General features: G+C 44.3%; 1 protein-coding gene across 1 annotated transcript in view; it reads left to right on the top strand.

The window, feature by feature from the left end:
* Positions 1-20,019, top strand: part of NXN (nucleoredoxin) — a 457,847-nt gene extending 437,828 nt beyond the window's left edge. The window contains exon 8 of the mRNA XM_086955000.1: positions 19,048-20,019. Coding sequence (XP_086811126.1) covers positions 19,048-19,230 — 183 coding nt within the window. The 3' untranslated portion in view covers positions 19,231-20,019. The remainder of the gene's footprint in view (positions 1-19,047) is intronic.
* The last annotated feature ends 734 nt before the right edge of the window (positions 20,020-20,753 follow it).

Raw genomic sequence — 20,753 nt, 5'->3', positions numbered from 1 at the left:
AGGCCAAGACCGCTACTACTACATTAGCATACAGGGTATCTGTCCTGGACATCTGTGAAGCTGCCACGTGGGCATCATGCCACATGTTTGCCAAGCGCTACTGCTTGGACAATCAGGTCTATTGAGATGGAAATTTCATCAGCTTGGTACTTTAGAATTTTCTGGTTTGAGCCAGTTCGCAGACCCCACCTCCTTGGAGGTATTGATTGGTTATCTATTCTAAGGTGAGGATTCTGAGTTTTGAAGTCTCTATCAGGAGAACAAGTTACTTACCTTCGGTAATGCTATTTCTGGTAGAGATTCTATCTAGCTGCAGATTCCTCAACGGCCTGCCCATCCTCCTCATTCTGCGACCTGGGCTCTTAATCCTAAAGATCCCATTAGACACTGGTCAAAACATTGATTTTTACATGGCTTCGTATTTTCAACACGTAAATAGTCACAGAAGAAACTCATGTTAACACACACGGGTGGCGTATATATTGACACCGCAATGTCACTTGCAGCGTGGATGGTGCAGAGCCAATGGCTGCAATGTACCGGCATACGTAGGTACTGCTCAAGATTTTCTTGTAGCAATTCTGATGTCTGGGGAACATACTAAGGTGAGGAGTCTGCGGTTTAATAGTCTCTACCAGAACAGGTGTTACCGTAGGTAAGTGACTTGTTCCTCTGGATGACCCTGAGGTTGAGGCAGATGACTTTGAGGTTCTCACTGTTATCAGGAGGTGTACTATAATGGATGGCATGGCTGCCAAAAGCTGAAAGGCCCACCTGTGTGGGCTCTATAGCTCTGCCCTCAAGAGAACCCTAATGGTGAAAAGGGGACTTTCTTTCCCGCCTCTAGGGAACAACCCAGACTTTACCTCAGCCCCTCGTAAGTGATCTCTTTAAAGGTTAGGAAAGGGATTTATTTGGTCCTTCCAAGGGATTCAACATTATAGCCTGTCATTCTGAAAAGCTGCTTTATAACCAGCTACCTCATTGGATATTACATTCATATGTCTGGCGTTTGCGGTCCCTCGTTAATTTTGTGAAATGGTCAACATTCACGGTGGGTGATAAGTGACTAATAACTGGTCTATAACGCATACTGGATGTCCGTGTTACTCAAAAGTTCGACTTTCAAGAATGATGGGAGAAGAAGCTTTGAAATTTGTCAGACAGCCATTAGTGAACATGCTTAATATAGTCACAAAGACAGCCAGGATTTCAACGGTAGGAAGTCCTATCAAACTTATTTTCCACTGGTACTGTATTCCAGCCAGATTCCAGAAATGGAAAGCAGGAACATTAGACTGATGTTGGAGAGGATGTGTTTGAGGGGTGTACTCTCAAACGTATATTTGAACAGCGCCAATTTGGCCAGCTATCGAGAGGATGTCTTTAACACTACTGATAGGCTATATGACATTGCCTTACCTTGGAACCTATTGGTTCGCTTTGTTTGCTCAGTGTGTTGGGTGATGTCCCTGGTTACCAAAAGGGAGCAGGAGATCGTCCAGACACTACTGAGCACCATACAAGCTCTTGCAGCCAAATGACTAAGGGGAGAAGTACTGACCAGCTAGACTGACCGCACCAACTGTATTACCTTCTTGCCATGGGAAAGATAATTATAGAGATATTGATACAACCCAAAATAGTTTGTGATTGCTAAGTGATATATTAACAGAATTCCATGAACTTGTGTCCTGCAAGTACCTAAAGGTGGCTGCATAATTTATTTTGAACTAAATCAGTTGTTGGTACAAGCTAGAGGAGTGGAGGACTCTAGAAAGTGATAGAATTGCTAGCGAGCCTTGGTCGTGGATCAAAAGTGTAGCGGGCCTGGAGTGTCCCAATTCCTTAGGTGTTGCTTGCTTGTGACCTGAACGAAGAAAAGTGAAGGAGGCCCCCTTGTCTGTCAATTCTGGGACAGGGGAGGAAAGTTGAAAAGGCAGGGAAGTCCCACTGGTAACCCTTATGGGTTGGTGATATATGGTAGGCGCCCAAAGTCTTATTTTTTACTAATACCAATCACACAATAGTATTACCAAACCTTATCTGCAGCTTCATTAAGTTACACATTAGCCAACATTGTGTTAAAGAACTATCAGATGTTTTTGATAGCTGTCAAGCTCACACATTACTTATATTTTAGCAAAATTAAAAAGAACAGGAAAGTTAGTTTTAGAAAAAATATATACCATTTGTATGTTTATTTCAGAATCACGAATAAGTCACAATGATCACAGTTAATTAAAACAATTTTTACAGTAACATGTTAAAAAGCATTCAAAAATCATTGGTATAAACAATAAACAAACAATTTGTGCATTTGTCAAGTTAAAAATGTTCACAAGAACAGGGGTCGACGCGGCGTTTCGGTTCTGGGACAACAATTAAAACCTTCTTCAGGACCAAGTTCTAGAAGGAAACACACAATTACTTTTTTGTGTTTACAAATCTTTTTTAACAACAACACATAATCCTAAAACAATTCCTGTTGTCTATAAGAACATACTACAGCTATTTCGCAGTTGGCACTAGTCTAATTCTAGTTTTTGGTAATGTTATTGGTATATGTAAAAGACATTTTAGTTACTGAAAAGGTCACCACCGGTAAATACCAGTATCTAATTTCCATAGGAATGATGTTACACTGTTGCGATCTAAACAGTGTATTGAGCGTGGCGTTGGTTGCCCCAATTTATGAAACTCCAATAGTTGGTAATACCATTGGTCTCTGGTTTGCGAATAATCAATCAATCAATCAAAGACATTTATAGAGCGCACTACTTACCCGTAGGGTCTCAAGGCGCTGGGGGGAGGGGGGTGCCGCTACTGCTCGAACAGCCAGGTCTTCAGCTTCTTCCTGAAGGAGAGGTGGTCTTGGGTCAGGCGCAGGTCGGTCGGGAGGGAGTTCCAGGTCTTGGCGGCCAGGTAGGAGAAGGACCTTCCTCCTGTAGTCGCTCTTCGGATGCGGGGGACGGCGGCGAGGGCGTGGTTGGCTGATCGGAGGTGGCGTTTGGGAGCGTAGAAGTTGATTCGGTTGTTGAGGTAGCTCGGGCCTTGGTCGTGTAGGGCTTTGTGTGCGTGGGTGAGGAGGCGGAAGGTGATTCTTTTGTTGACGGGGAGCCAATGCAGGTCTCTCAGATGTCCGGAGATGTGGCTGGTTCGTGGGATGTCGAGGATGAGTCTCGCTGAGGCGTTCTGCATCCGCTGGAGTCTCTTCTGGAGCTTGGCGGTGGTACCGGCGTAGAGGGTGTTGCCGTAGTCCAGTCGACTGGTGACGAGGGCCTGGGTGACGGTCTTCCTGGTCTCGGTGGGGATCCACCAGAAGATCTTTCGTAGCATGCGTAGGATGTTGAAGCACGCCGAGGAGACGTTGTTGACTTGCCTGGTCATGGAGAGGGAGGAGTCCAGGATGAAGCCCAGGTTGCGCGCGTGGTCTGTCGGTTTGGGTGCGGTGCCCAGGGCGGGAGGCCACCAGGAGTCGTCCCAGGCGGAGGGAGAAGAGCCCAGGATGAGGACCTCCGTCTTGTCTGAGTTCAGTTTCAGGCGGCTGGTCGTCATCCACTCGGCTACCTCTTTCATCCCTTCGTGCAGGTTGGCTCTGGCGGCGGCGGGGTCGTTGGTCAGGGAGAGGATCAGCTGGGTGTCGTCGGCGTAGGAGATTATGCTGAGGTTGTGTTGGCGTGCGATGGCCGCGAGGGGGCTCATGTAGAAGTTGAAGAGGGTGGGGCTCAGCGAGGATCCTTGAGGGACGCCGCAGGTTATGTTATGTTATGTTATGTTATTTTATTTATAAAGCGCGTAGCTGCCACAGCCAAGTGGCGTCCCAGCGCTATGATGGACAGTACAACACAACACAATGAAGGACCAAACCAGAAACAAAGACTATTTAACCGAGGTGAAAAGAAATGTCTTCACGGCTTTCCTAAAAGGCAGCAGGTCAGGAATGGAACGAATGTTAACAGGAAGTGAGTTCCATAGTTCTGCTGCCAGAACACCAAAAGAACGGCCGCCAATTCTGGCTTTTTTAAAGCGAGGAATCTTAGCCAGAAATTGTCCAGTAGAGCGTAATGTTCTGGCCGGGGTGTAGTAGACGATAGCTTGAGCAAGAATGGGGGGCGAGGCAGCCTTTAGGATCTTAAACACCAGGCATAAGGCTTTAAACTTGATCCTCTGCCCAACGGGCAGCCAATGTAGATCGGAGATGGCACGCCTGGCGGAGCAAAATTTAGGCAAACCGATCAACATTCTGGCTGCCGCGTTCTGCACACGTTGTAACCGAGTTAGTTCAGCTTGGTTGACACCTAGAAGAAGGGAGCTGGCATAGTCCAATCTGGACAAAATCACAGCTTGGAGAATAAGTTGCCTAGTAGAGGCATCGAAAAACTTAAAAATAGGTCTAAGGCTCCGAAGAGCCCCAAAACAGGTCCCCGCAACTCTTTTCGTGTGGGGGGTAAATGATAAATTTGAGTCCAGCCAGATACCCAAATTCTTTACCTCTGTCACCGGAGTGGGTGCTCGGCCCAAATCCTCTGGCCACCAACAGTCGCCCCATAGTTGAGCCTGTTTGCCCAGGATTAAGACTTCAGTTTTAGAAGCATTGAGTTGGAGACAGTTATCTGTCATCCAACTAGCCACGTCCTTAAGGGCCGCCTGGAACTTAGAGGCTTCAATCATGGTGTCCCCATTTAGTGCCACCGCAAGCTGAGTGTCATCAGCGTAAGACACTATGGTTAGACCCCATTTTTTTGCGACCGCAGCCAGCGGCTGCACATATAAATTAAATAGGGTCGGGCTCAATGCCGAACCCTGCGGAACCCCTTGAGGGATATAGCAGGAAACGGATTCAAATGGGGGGGTAGAAACCTTAAAGGTACGCTCAGTCAAAAAAGAGTGAAACCATTCGAGAGCTGTGCTCTCCACACCAGCCTCTTTTAAACGTTGGACAAGGATAGTGTGGGAAACAGTGTCGAAAGCGGCACTGAGATCCAAAAGGATCAGTGCCGCCGTCTGCCCTAAGTCTAACAGCTTCCGCAGATGTTCTACCATAGCTAACAGAGCTGTCTCTGTACTATGGCCGGCGCGGAAGCCATTCTGAGAAGGATCTAAGACACCCAGATTTTGTAGATGACATGATAGAATTTTATTAGCATGAGCCTCGGCCAGCTTAGAGACCCAGGGGAGAAGAGAGATAGGCCTATAATGTTCTGGTTTAGTTGGGTCTAGAGTAGGCTTCTTTAAGATTGGGATAACCGTGGCCTGCTTCCATTTGACAGGTACAGTCCCAGAGGAAAAAGATAGCCTAATAAGGTCAAGCAAAGGAGGAAGGCAGACTTCAGCAAATTCATTAAATTGTGCAGGTCTCAAAGGGTCCGCAGGTGACCCTGACTTAACTTTCAGAACTAAAGATTTAAACTCTTCTTGAGATGGCTCAGGTATTGATGCGAGCGGCCTAATAGTCAGGTGTGTGGGGCATGAGTCACTATTTGGGCTGGTTGAGGAAGGAAAGGACCGGTAAATGGCCGCCACTTTCTCCACAAAGAAGGCTGCTATTTCTTCACAGTGAGATTGAGAGCATTGTTCCATGCCTACTTGTTTCCTACTAGTCAGATCTTTAATGACTTTAAAGATAAGTTTAGTAGGATTGGGATTATTTTTGAATTCTGAGGCATAGAAGGAGGCCCGGGCCTTGCAGATTGCATGATGGTAGCGCTTGATACTGGCCTGGTAACTCTGCTTGAGGACAGAGTCATATGCCCTGTGCCAGGCTCTTTCAGCCCTCTTACATGCCGTTTTGAGAAGCCTCAGAGAGTCGTCATACCACGGACTAGGTGGGCCAGGGCGAATTTTACTCCATCCAGCTGGAATCAGAGTATCCAATGCCTGAGTCAACCAGTCACAGAAGTAATCATACCCCGAAGAAACGTCAGTAGGAGGATCAGGTGGATGTTGCGCCAGAAGCTGATGAAAGTCAGCCAGCCTCAGTTTCCTCCAAGGACGTTTAAAGACTGTAGGGATCGTGCCAGGTGACTTCGGTGGCCTCTGACTTGTACGGTGGTAGGCGGACTCTCTGTGTTCTTCCGTCGAGGAAGGAGATGATCCATTCCAGGGCCTTCTCCTGGATTCCGACGTTGCTGAGGCGCTGTACTAGGGTGCGGTGGCAGACAGTGTCTAATGCCGCGGAGAGGTCTAGGAGGATGAGGGCCGCTGTTTCTCCGTTGTCCATCAGGGTTCGGATGTCATCGGTGGCGGCGATGAGGGCGGTCTCGGTGCTGTGGTTGGCTCGGAAGCCAGACTGTGAGGGGTCGAGGGATCCATTCGTCTCCAGGAAGGCGGCCAGCTGCTTGTTGACGGTCTTCTCGATGACTTTGGCTGGAAACGGGAGGAGCGAGATGGGGCGGTAATTCTTGAGTTCGGTGGGGTCCGCTGTGGGTTTCTTGAGTAGAGCGCTGAGTTCGGCGTGCTTCCAGCTCTCAGGGAAGGTGGCGGTATCGAAGGATGTGTTGATGATGTTTTGCAGGTGGGGTGCGATGACAGCGTCGGCCTTGTTGAAGACGTGGTGAGCGCAGGGGTCGGTCGGAGATCCGGAGTGGATGGAGTTCATCGTGCGGATGGTGTCTTTGGTGCTGATCGGAGTCCAGGCGTGGAGGGTGGTGGTGGGGGGTGGTTGTTCGGTCGTGGTGTGCGTTGGTTGGTTGTTGAAGCTGTTGTGTATGTCCGCGATCTTGTTGTGGAAGTATGAGGCGAGGGAGTTGCAGAGGTCTTGTGATGGGGTGATGTCGTTGTTTCCTGCGCTGGGGTTGGATAGCTCTTTCACGATGTTGAAGAGTTCCTTGCAGTTGTGTGCGTTGTTGTCCAGCCGGTCCTTGAATGCAGTTTTCTTGGCGGCGCGGATCAGCTGGTGGTGCTTCCGGGTGGCAAGCTTGAAGGTGGTCATGTTGTCCGGTGTTGGTTCCCTTCTCCAGACTTTCTCGAGGTCTCGGCAGTTCTTCTTGGAGCTCTTGAGTTCGTCGGTGAACCATGGGGCTTTCTTGCTGCCGGGTCTGCTGGGCGGGGTCCTCAGCGGGGCGAGCTCGTCTGCGCAGTTGCTGATCCACTCCGTGAGGTTGTCGGCGGCCTGGCTGGGGTTCGCTGAGCTGGCAGGAGGGTGCTGGCTCAGGGAGGTGGCGAGCTGGTCGGCTGTGATCTTGTTCCAGCTTCTGCGGGCAGCCTGTTGCTGGTGGTGGTGGGTCGTCGTTCTTTTGAAGGTGAAGTGGACGCAGCTGTGATCCGTCCATTGTAGCTCTGTGGCGTGGCTGAAGGCGATGTCTGTGCTGGATGAGAAGACTGCGTCGAGTGTGTGTCCGGCGAGGTGGGTGGGGGTGGACACAAGCTGCTTGAGTCCGAGATTGGCGAGGTTGTCGAGCAGGGTGCTGGTGTTGCGGTCGTTGTTGTTCTCCAGGTGGAAGTTGAGGTCCCCCAGGAGGATGTAGTCAGCGGAGGGGAGGGCATGCGGGCTGACGAAGTCGGCGATGTCCTCGCTGAATTGGGTGCGTGGTCCCGGAGGTCGGTAGATCAGGGTGCCTCTGAGGGTGGTCTTCGGGTCAGTGTGGATCTGGAAATGCAGGTGTTAGATGATAACTTGCTCTTACCCAATAAATGAAAAGAATTTAGGAAACTATTACCTTAGTTGTAAAACACTATCGTCCAGATAAATCATGGAGGACTAGCCGCCCGAATATAATTTCCGGGTCTCAGCTATACTGCATATTTCCAAGTGTGGGGATATATCTTTGCGAAATTATAGTGCCTGTGGGTAAATAACAGAAAGGCCCATGTCAATATCTCACCAAACATAATATATGGTGTGTTTAAAGAATGATGGAGCAATGAATCTATAAGTTATGCAGCTACCTTGTATTTTCATAAGATGGATACGCGCTCTGGTAGTAGGAGCCACCGATATGGGATTTCTGTTGGGCTGTGGATAAGTGAAAGTGAATTACTATCGTTATTTTAGGGGTAATACCCAAAAAAGTCCAGAGAGGCTCTATTGTGTGCACTTACCCAGTTTATAAGTTACTGGACCCTCAGTTTAACACGACCTTATCAATTGGCTTGTGTTGCAGGTTGCTTTCATATATAAGCAGGATCCTCCTTGTACTGTAGATAGAGAGAGGGGAAGTTTGTAGTCAGGATACTCCCATTGCACAAATGATTCTATGCTAGCCTCATCTAATTTCAATACTGATTTTATGTATACATACTAACTTTATATTCGTAATGGGAACTGCTGTATAATTTTTGGCATTTATTGGTATTGCCCTTGATACATGAATTGTACTCAGTCGACATGGAGTCGGGTTCTTTCGTTTAAGGCATATTGTATTAAGCAACTCGCAGATGTATTGCATCTTCTATAACTAGATCCTATGGGAAAAAATATTTGGTATGAGTTTTGGTCTTTATGTCTTGCTTTAGCAGACACGGCTACGTTTTAAAGATGTTGCGTAGTAATGCAGGTCTAAATGAATACAATTTGTTCTGACCGCCTAGTTACCCACCTCGCACTTTCCAAAAAAGAAAAGTCAGGTTCTTTGATACTTCCTATACTAGTTCCGACTCTGAGGGAGAACAACAGAATGAGAGTAGGAACATGAAGGATAGAGAAACACCAAACACTTCAAACCACAACATTCTTCCTTTTTGGGAACAGCGCCAACAAAACCAAGGTCCCCCGAAAGGGAGAGGCAGAGGACGAGGGAATTACAACACAACACCACAATTCCTACGACGTCCAAACACACGCAGCCAGAAACACTGGGATTAGCCAACCACAACAAAGCTCCCATCATTAACCTTTCAAAAATCACACTCACTAATCAACAAATCACACTGTTAGAAAAAGGCTTAGGATATGCAATTTCCTCCAACATTGATAGATACTCCTTAGAAAGGGACCTCCAAAGCTTCTTTAGAAAAATTAGGCTAGCAGTCTTTTTTGAGGGAAAAGAACGGCACCCTAGTCAAAATAAATCGGGACTTAAGAACAAGTCCGTTTGGACTCCCAGTGTTAACATGATCCCGAAAGACATAGAAGCTTTCGAGCGGAGCGTTGACAAGAGTGTTGATGACCTACTGAAACATAAGCACTGGATTAACCATAATCTTAGTAAAGATGAGGCATCAGCCCTACAGACTTTGCAGAACAACACCGAACTGACCATTAAACCAGCAGACAAAGGGGGTGGCATCGTAGTGATGGACACCCCCGATTATAACAACAGGATGCTTAGTCTACTACACAATAAGGAACACTATGAATCTGCTAGTATGGACGAATGGAAATCCCTTAAACTATGCATATCTACTCTTCAGAAACAAGCTAGAGACGATGAGATTATTTGTGATGAGGAATACTCTTTCCTAAATAATCAGGACCCCATCATACCTGCCCTTTACGGACTCCCGAAAGTCCACAAGGATATCCTGAACCCCCCCATGAGGCCTATCGTGTCTAGCATCGGGTCTCTCACAGAACCGCTTAGTAAATATGTAGATGTCTTTCTACAACCCCTCGTGACCACCCAAAAGGCATTTATTAAGGACACAGCAGATATCATTAGTAAAATAGAAGGCCTAGAGTTCAACCCAGAGTCCCAGTTTCTTGTCACACTAGACATAGAAGCACTTTACACTAATATACCACAGAACGCAACAATAGAGGTAATAACATCCATGCTCAACAATGAAGATAGAGACCTGAATGCCCACGAACTGTTCATCATAGACTGCATTTCAGTGGTATTAAAAAACAATCTGTTTTTATTCAACAAACAACTTTTTAGACAGACCAAGGGGACCAGCATGGGGGCCACCTGTGCCCCCAGTCTGGCCTGTTTGTATGTGTCAAATTTCGAAGAACACCATATTTACAACGCAGTATCTCCATTTTATGAGAATATATCTATGTGGTCCCGCTACATAGATGATGTCTTTTTCATCTGGACAGGACCCATAGACGCATTAAGAGAGTTTATCGCATGGCTAAACCTCGGTGATCAAAACCTGAAGTTCACGTCCCACATTGATGACAACAGCACTGAATTTCTTGAGATCATCATTAAGCATACCGATGGCATTTTAACTGTAGAACTTTTCACAAAACCAACAGATGGAAACACCATGCTTCACCATAAAAGCAACCACCCTCCCAGCCAAATAAATAATATCCCATTTGGTCAGTTCTTAAGACTGAAGAGAAACTGCACTACACCCCAGGACTTTAAAAAGCATGCGAGCATTCTGAAAACTAAATTTCTGGAACGCGGGTACCCGAAAAGATTAATAAGACATTCATATAAGCGTGCCAAATATTACAATCGAGAAAGCCTATTCTTGTCCAAAGACAACAAAGAGAGCATCCCTCAGCCCATTGCTTTTGTTACTAATTACAATGTAATTAGTAACAAACTAAAGAATATTATAAACAGAAACTGGCACCTTATCACTGATAAACAGCACAACATATTGCCCAAACCGCGATTTTCGTATCGGAGGAACCGCACAATCAGGAACAGCTTAGTACATACATACAGAGAAAATAAACCAGTAAGCCAGCCTTGTATCAACAATGCACCTCTACCAACAGGTACATTTCCATGTTCAGGGTGCAACAACTGCAAAGACATTATTCCCAGTAACACTATCACCGTAAAAAATGTCGTCATCAAACCCACTAGTTTCATGAATTGTCGGACCAGAAGCATAATATACCTCATCTGTTGCCCTTGTAATCTTATTTACATAGGGGAAACGTCTAGAGAGGTACGTATTAGACTTAATGAACACAGATCAGCTATACGTACCAACAAATTAGGGGCCCCTTTAACTGACCACTGGAAAACAGCAAAACATGAGCTCAGTGACCTACGCTGGTGCTGCTTAGAGCATGTAAGTCTCAATATCAGGGGTGGAAACCTCACACAGAAAAGAAAAAGACGTGAACAATTCTACATGTCTAAATGCAACAGTGTCCGCATCGGATTGAACAGCAGAGAGGATTGGGAAAGGATAGTCTAAATAAGAAAGTTAAATCACAGGCTTTCCCTACCAGGTGGCAATACATGGCATCCTAGGAAAGACAATTGCCTCCCTGTATCTACTTAATATAAACACACTAGGGTCCTGGAAATGCTTTAGCATGTGCTGCTTACTGATTCCTTGATACCCCACGAGTGAATTAACTGCATCCTGCACTCGTTTTTATACAACTAGCGCTGAAATAGAAAGTAAAGTTTCCAATGTAAACCACGCATATCCCTTTTTCACCCACACTTGTGTTTTGATAATTTCATATAAGCTAATGCGTTATATATGGCGATTAAATATAGAACCGAACGGCTTAAAAAACACAAACGAGACAGAAGGGAAACAGAACATGTGGCCACGTGATCTCCTGAGAGCCTATCAGCGCGACTCTAGTAGCCGCCCAATCGCTAGACCAGGAGCATAAAATGTCTCTAAATCATTTCCCTTCCGCATATCAAATGACTGCAGAACCCGGGAAGTATCGCCGTAGTAGGAGCAGGGAGGCCGAATTACGAACCCACGGTAAGCTGAACGCGACCTGCCGCTTCGATTAGATATGTGCGTGTGTAGATTTAATATGCGCGGGTGTAGATAACAATATCCGCTTGCCCGTAGACCTAATTGTCTATCTTCCATGGAATGTTAGTGGTTATTCGCACGGCCGCACTTTTCAGTCTGTTTACGAGTCCCTTAAATCAACTACATAAGTTCAGTTATTTAACCAGCCACTACGCTGTAAGTAAATGAAATACCCTCACGTCAGTATAGTTTCGACAGTAACTAGGCGGAATGCTTGTGGCTACTCGCACGGCCGCACTTTTCAGTCCGTTTATGAGTCCCTTAAAGCAACTACACAAGTTTAGTTATTTAACCAGCCATAACGCTGAAAGCAAATGAAATACCCTTACGCCAGTATAGTTTCGACAGTAACTAGGCGGTCAGAACAAATTGTATTTATTTAGACCTGCATTACTACGCAACATCTTTAAAACGTAGCCGTGTCTGCTAAAGCAAGACATAAAGACCAAAACTCATACCAAATGTTTTTTCCCATAGGATCTAGTTATAGAAGATGCAATACATCTGCGAGTTGCTTAATACAATATGCCTTAAACGAAAGAACCCGACTCCATGTCGACTGAGTACAATTCATGTATCAAGGGCAATACCAATAAATGCCAAAAATTATACAGCAGTTCCCATTACGAATTTAACGTTAGTATGTATACATAAAATCAGTATTGAAATTAGATGAGGCTAGCATAGAATCATTTGTGCAATGGGAGTATCCTGACTACAAACTTCCCCTCTCTCTATCTACAGTACAAGGAGGATCCTGCTTATATATGAAAGCAACCTGCAACACAAGCCAATTGATAAGGTCGTGTTAAACTGAGGGTCCAGTAACTTATAAACTGGGTAAGTGCACACAATAGAGCCTCTCTGGACTTTTTTGGGTATTACCCCTAAAATAACGATAGTAATTCACTTTCACTTATCCACAGCCCAACAGAAATCCCATATCGGTGGCTCCTACTACCAGAGCGCGTATCCATCTTATGAAAATACAAGGTAGCTGCATAACTTATAGATTCATTGCTCCATCATTCTTTAAACACACCATATATTATGTTTGGTGAGATATTGACATGGGCCCTACTGTTATTTACCCACAGGCACTATAATTTCGCAAAGATATATCCCCACACTTGGAAATATGCAGTATAGCTGAGACCCGGAAATTATATTCGGGCGGCTAGTCCTCCATGATTTATCTGGACGATAGTGTTTTACAACTAAGGTAATAGTTTCCTAAATTCTTTTCATTTATTGGGTGAGAAGGGCAAGTTATCATCTATTCGCAAACCAGAGACCAATGGTGACTGTTATAGAATTTAGTATGTCGTGGGAACACCAATGATATTACCAACTATTGGAGTTTCATAAATTGGGGCAACCAACGCCACGCTTAATACACTGTTTAGATCGCAACAGTGTAACATCATTCCTATGGAAATTAGATACTGGTATTTACCGGTGGTGACCTTTTCAGTAACTAAAATGTCTTTTACATATACCAATAACATTACCAAAAACTAGAATTAGACTAGTGCCAACTGCGAAATAGCTGTAGTATGTTCTTATAGACAACAGGAATTGTTTTAGGATTATGTGTTGTTGTTAAAAAAGATTTGTAAACACAAAAAAGTAATTGTGTGTTTCCTTCTAGAACTTGGTCCTGAAGAGGGTTTTAATTGTTGTCCCAGAACCGAAACGCCGCGTCGACCCCTGTTCTTGTGAACATTTTTAACTTGACAAATGCACAAATTGTTTGCTTATTGTTTATACCAATGGTTTTTGAATGCTTTTTAACATGTTACTGTAAAAATTGTTTTAATTAACTGTGATCATTGTGACTTATTCGTGATTCTGAAATAAACATACAAATGGTATATATTTTTTCTAAAACTAACTTTCCTGTTCTTTTTAATTTTGCTAAAATATAAGTAATGTGTGAGCTTGACAGCTATCAAAAACATCTGATAGTTCTTTAACACAATGTTGGCTAATGTGTAACTTAATGAAGCTGCAGATAAGGTTTGGTAATACTATTGTGTGATTGGTATTAGTAAAAAATAAGACTTTGGGCGCCTACCATATATCACCAACCCATAAGGGTTACCAGTGGGACTTCCCTGCCTTTTCAACTTTGCTTGTGACCTGGCCATAGGGCATTGGGGTTATCTATTGAAGATAATAATTAGACGAATTTGGGGACGCTGGAGTCTTGGGATAAATCCCACTCTTGCTGTATTTTATGTTTGCCTTTTAAACTCAGTAAAATTTGTTAAACCAATTTGCTTATTTATTTCTCTATTTCTTTTGCCCCAAACGAATGCTGGATGAAAAATACCCACACGCTTGCACGCTGTAATTGCTAGGTATTATTTGTTGAGCTTACCTTCGGCAAGTGACTGTGGGACAAATCTGGGCTTGCATGACCAGGGAGGGAGAAGGCGCCCCTGCCCATGACGGAAGTAAAGAGTCATTGCTACTTAATCAGTATGTGTGAGTGCTTCTGTAACCCATGAGAGTGAGGTACAATATGGATGTCTGGTTCCTGTATGAGCGGTTGTACTGAGCTTTCCAGAGACTGAGAGCCATTCTTCATGCTCTGATTCGACAGAAGCTTATAAATAAATGTTACTGAGTATGACACTATGGCAGTGTATTACGTGCGAATCTATTTGGGTAAAATGCGCAACGGAGGTTTCCTGAAACTAGGATGGAGGTATGATTGTTTTATATGATGTAGCGTTCTATCCCCACAGCATGTTACAGACCTATTTTACTGGCCTCTCTCTCAGCAGTGAGGCTTATTTCAATGGCTACCACATCGGTGTCATTGTAAAGGAAAAGAGGCAACTGTCAATCCTCAGATCTATACAACCACCTCTGCACAAGGATGGACACAGGGCACCCTGTCCGAACTAGAGGCCTCCGACCAACATACCCTAGCAATGACCTCCGCATAAGGATGGAAGTTTGTAACTATGCAATCCAAACAATGAAATGTGCCTCTTCGCTCAATTTTGGAAGTACCTACTGCCACTTTTCACCTGAACACCTGCTTTTTGACTGATGCGATTGAGGACTCTAATTGTAGTGCTCCCCATCCCCACACACCTCACCGATGTAGTGAACTGTGTGCCCTACCGCTAACCGCAAGATGGAAGACAGTAACACAACTTCCTAACCGTTGTCCTGCTCCCATCTGATGCAATCTGTTACCAGATAATGTAATGTAATGTAATGTAAAATCACACTTATATAGCGCTGCTACCGCTCCAAGGAGCATCTTGGTGCTCAACACCCAACCCCGCTGGAAAAGGTTGGTGGACAGAAGGCAACTTCAAACGCATTACAAGCTTTACACTAATGCCCTGCAGGCCGCATCGGAGAGTGAGAAGATCCATGTCTTTAAAGATTTCCTAAATTCACTCTCCTTAACTGTACGCCAAAGTTGAGCTGGCAATTTATTCCAGGCTCTTGCTCCTAATACAAAAAGAGATTTCCCCCCTTTGGTAGCCAGTCTAAATCTAGGAGTTACCAAAAGATTTTGATTGGCAGACCTTAAACAGCGTGCTGGCAAATAGCGTTTGAAGCCATTAGACAGATATCTTGGTCCTTGTAACTGGAAGGCTCTAAAGGTGATGACTAGGACCTTAAATAGGACACGCTTATGGATGGGTAACCAATGTAGAGTCTTAAGCGCAGCCAAGGCAGATGACCTTCTCGGCTAGCGAAGTACCAGGCGGGCAGCAGCATGCTGGACTATCTGCAGCCTGTGAAGCACTGCTTTGTTGGTACCTGCATATAGGCTGTTGCAGTAGTCCAGTCTAGATGTTATCAATGCTACTGCCACTGTTTTCCTGGCTGCAAGAGGAAGAATATCAAAGAACTTCCTCAATGATTTGATGATCTGGAAGCATGAGCTAGCCACACCTACCATTTGCTGCTTAAATGATAATTGGTCATCAAATTTGATGCCCAGGTTTCGCGCAGAAGACATAGTATTAGGGGGAGCTTCGGCATCTTCAGGCCACCATTGTTTAGGGGAAAACAGATTTTGAGATCCAAAGGGTAGTATTTCTGTCTTCCCTGAGTTACATTTGAGGTGATTGTTATTCATCCACTCAAATGTAGCCGTGAGACAGTTCTTCAGGCTATCCCTCAGCACCTGGCAGCTCCCTATCCAACACCAGGATCAGCGGAGTATCGTCAGCGTACGATATGGTATTAATCTGGTAAGAGGCGATTAGCTCAATCAGGGGTACCATATAAAGGTTAAAAAGTACAGGGCTCAAGCTAAAGCCCTGCGGGACCCCTGAATTGATGACTTATTCTTCAGATTTGAAGTCGCCTAATACTGTAACCTGACGTCTCTGGGTGAGGAAATTTGTAAGCCATGCCAGTACCACTCCTCCTATACCTGCGTTACCCAAACGGTCAACCAAGATAGAGTGTGAGACCGTATCAAAGGCCGCCGATAGATCGAGTAAAATCAAGACGGCCTTCTTCCCTTGGTCTAATGCCATTCGTAAGGTCTCTGCTGTGAACAAAAGGGCATATTCAGTTGAATGTTTGGATCGAAACCCTGATTGATTGAAGTGCAGGATGTTCTTCTCCTCCAGAAAACTCGTAAGTTGTTTATTAACGAATTTCTCCGTCAGCCTAAACACCGCAGGGAGTAGGGAGATGGGACGCATGTTGGACAGAGTGGTTGGATCTGGTAAGGCTTTTTTCTGAAGTGGCATGACCGCTGCACACTTCCAGTCACCTGGGATTTCTGCCGTGGCCAGTGAAGAATTAATAATACTGTTGACGGTTGGATTTATCTCCTCAACCAAAGTCCGCAAAACCATAGGCGGACAGGGATATCCAGATTTTATTGATAAGATGGCCTAATGTGAGTCCTCCAGGGAAATGGGCGTGAATGAGTCAAAGCGAGGGATGTTAATTGTCTCAGAGCCTGTCCTCGTTGTTTCCACATAAATAAAATACAAGGCTGAAAGCTAATTTATTAAAATAAAGTACAGCAAGTTTTTAAAAACGCGCGTGCTACTGCGATTTGACTGGCTGAAAGCGCGTAATGCAAAGACAGCGCCGTGTTACAAAATGATACATACAACTTCACCGCCTGATCCCCACTGACATCCTATAATGTAGATGGGAAAAAAGGGTGCATCTAGGCAAATTTCCTTACTTGACGTCTCATAATAGAAAAGGACTGTCATTTTTTTTTTTTTTTACACAAACTTTATTGGGATTTTGTGTTCAATACAGTACGCGAGTTCAATGCTTCAGAGCACATCATATAGGACCATACATTCTTTTATTGTTTGCATATATCATAGACTCTTTCCAGGTGCAAGTCAGCGATAGACATATTAGCTGTACAGAGTGCTTGTAGTGTACAATGTTATCTGTGTTATAAACCTGTGAACTTCGAACACCCGCCCACCTCGCCACTACTGACGGCCATACATTGTTCAGTGTTGAAGGAAGCGCATGCAAGTCTTGCTGTAACATCGGATCCTTCTGCAAAGGAGGGCGGTCATGGAGTCTATCTGAACAGATCTCTAACTTGCCCTCACTGGTTCTTTACACCTTTTACCTATGCCACAGCCATAGATCTCAGCATGGATGGCTTCCTGCCTCAGCCTTCAAAGGGACTCCGATTGAAAAGTTTATCAAAACAATAAATTGGCCTTTAGAGCTGCCAGCATTCCACAAAATGTAAAATTGTGCATCTGTCTCTACATTTTCTCGTCCATCACAGCACCAAGGGCTGCATCCCATACACGAGAACCACCTCGATGCTCCCGGTGCACAGCATGGAAAAACCCCACATACGCACAAGGCACCAACCTAAGTAGTTTTGCAGAGGTGACATTAACATTGAAAAGAAGAACGTGATCAAACATTACGCTTCTGGGCATGTCCTCTATTAATTCACTTTCACAGTCAAAACGTATATTGTAGCGCAGTTTATAGATTGCAATTACCAAAACCACTAAAGTGAACGTATACAATATTTGAAGGTTTAATGAGGGCAGCATTAGACCGGGAACACAGTGCGACCTAAAGTGAGCGAACCCTTTGCACTCACTGCATCATTCACCGCTTTAAACTCACCCCATTAAAATCAAAGCATCACATTGTTGAACTCGCTCCATCCCACGTATATGCCATTAAACTCCCAGATACGTTTTCTCATGTAAAACATCTTAATCCTTTTTAATACATTTTTTTATTAGCATTTTTGTACAGATTACACAACACTTCTGTCTAGACATTCTATTCCAGAGCATAGCACTGACTGGGGCTACATAACACACGCTCAGGGTTCTTTCCAACGAATTCCGTGCTCCGATATACAGGACATCCAAACAGAACACTGATTACCATGTTTGTGCCTCCATCACACTAACTGTTGCACGCAACACATCATACTGGCCGCCATTAGACTCGCTGCACTAGTCCAGCGAGCCTTGTGTGTAAGCAAACGACCCCTTTTGGAAGTCTCAGCTCATGCAGGAGCCGACAGGGCTCTTCCTGGATTTAGCTGGAAAGCTGTGACTTCCTGAAGTATGTATCTCACTCCAGGGGGGGGTCACTCAGGCAGCCATGCATTACCACCTGCTTGTGTGCCTTGCACGCATGCAGTCTGTGGATATTTGCCTGCATGCGTGTGTCTTGTGTGCCATCTTCGGCTCCAAAAAATGATTTCAGAAAGTGATTAATATTTCAAATCCTCCTTATTTTATTGCCGTATTTATTGGTATTTTTGTAGCTGTCACAGCCCTGTACCTATACTACTTGCACGAGATACAGTAATAATGTACACTGTACAGTGCCCGTTACTGTTGAAAAGTGGATGTTAAATAGCAGAAATACAGTTTAACAGTTGTCCTGAGCGAGGAGAGTGGAACTTTATATTACACTGATATCTTACAAGCAGTTCATGGTGGGGTTGAGGACAATATAGTGGTTCCAGGTGAAATTTAGTTAGATCAAAGGTCCAAGCAGCAGCTCAAAGATGCATGTTTAAGAGAAGCTACGTGTAGTAAAAAAAAAGGTATGGTTAGTAGCTGTGAGTCAGGTCCACAGGGGTTGTTTTGAATGACAGCATATTTTTCCACATTTATTGAGAATTCGATTACATGGTAGCTCTTTGACAACACCCCAGGGTCCAAGTACAACTTAGGAGGAGAGCTGGGGTCCTTTAAACACATTTTAGTCATGTTAAACTATAGCTGCAGTTTATCAATAGCTTTTGAACAAGTTGTGTTCCTATCGAGAGATGCATTATGTCTACTGCTGCTCACCACGCCTGCCATATCTGGAGTCACAGCGGTTTTTAGCGCTTTGGTTCTGCTGTATTTCACTAAAAAATGTTTCTTTGGGTTCTTGCAGGACGACATGACTGACTCGTTGCGAGACTACACCAATCTTCCAGAGGCTGCCCCATTGCTCACCATTCTTGACATGTCTGCCAGAGCCAAGTATGTGATGGATGTCGAAGAAATTACACCCGAGATTGTGGAGGGCTTTGTGAACGACTTCCTAGCAGACAAGTTAAAGCCAGAGCCCATTTAAAGAAATAAGGATTGATTTTTTTTTTATATTCTGCATAAAAGACATTATTTATAACATGATCATTTTTTTATCAAAACAATGGATTTTCGATATGTTTTTCACGTTCTAATATCAAGCCTGTTGTGGTGCCTTTTTATAAGCCTGTCAAATCCTGTTCTGGACTTCAATTGATTTTAGCAAACCATTGAAAGGAATCGCTTACGCACATTCCGGCTGGGACTATTATAATGTCAAACTCCAATGGTGTTACCTACAAAGATTGTCCTGAGTACATTGGCTCCATGGGAAAGAGCTTGCACAAACTGCTTTGTACCTACGCGCGTTTCCTTGAAGATGCAGTGATATTGGTCCGTAAATGGATGCGACTGTGCCAAATTAAGTTGACCTTCTCTTAACGACGTGCCAAACTTTAAAAGCCAAGTGACTTAAAGATGAAACAGTCTCAGTGCACATACTTTGAGATTCGTGTTCAGATTATTTTATTATAGAAAAACTCAGATTCACTAGTGTCTTTTTAGATCCTCTTTGTAAACAATGCAAATTCTCAAATGCAAGGACTCGTGCTCAATGGAGGATCTAAATGGGGGTGCGGTCTGTTTTTTCACTCTAACCTCTCGTCTCCATTTAAAATGTTTTGTCTTTTAAATTGCTTCCCTAAGAGAGCATTCGCTTGGTAATGCACAAGATCACCAGATTCTCTGTATGTGCCTACAGTCTGACATTTAAGGCATATATGCTCAGTTAATGAATTCTAAAATAAAGCGCACAAAAGCACTATTTCAACCTTAATGCTTGCATTTATTTCTTTAACTGATCAATTGCCATACGTGTGACTAGTCAATCTTAGCGCAGTATTATAATACAAAGTAGACATTGTAAATCGCAGAAGCAATCCAAAAATGTAACCCAATTGCATTTCATAAAGTCTTTCCTGCTTATGAGTTTTTTCTGTCATAAGGTGGAACTCCAGAAATAGATTAGCATTTGTACTCAGTAGGTTTCCTTTATTTTATTCATCATGACAGAGGCCCTTGTAATGCATGTTGAGGAGGAGCCAAATGTAATGTGTACCAGAGTTTAACTGTTGCTAGTTACCTGTACCTACTATGATGGTTCTGCGGTTACTTGTTCAAAGATCCTAGGTATGGCAGGGTGAAGCACAAATTGTAGAAGTACCACACTGAATCTTGCTCATTCTAGTAATGTTGTTGTCAGCCATGGACTTGCTTGTAATACAGTGGTGAAGAGGTGGTCAGAGACAGACGAACACCCACAATATATTCCTTTTGAAGAAACTGCACGCAGGCCAGCTCTAAGTTCACTGAAATTGCCATACAAGCATCTTGGCATTGTGCTGTATTGCCTGAAGCTGCTATATATTAACATCCCGATATACACTAAAGCAGTATAGTTGTATAGCTCCCAACATTCCACTGCCTTTTGTTATTCTAAGTGACATTTGCGAGTTCTTTAGGTATAGGTTCCTGGTTACATGGTCTGAGTCTTTAAATTTGTCAGTGGAT

This window comes from Lissotriton vulgaris, chromosome 2_1 (genome assembly GCF_964263255.1).
Source record: "Lissotriton vulgaris chromosome 2_1, aLisVul1.2, whole genome shotgun sequence".
Lineage (NCBI taxonomy): Eukaryota > Metazoa > Chordata > Amphibia > Caudata > Salamandridae > Lissotriton > Lissotriton vulgaris.
Note: the sequence above shows the minus strand (reverse complement) of the source record. Positions and strands in the feature narration are given on the sequence as shown.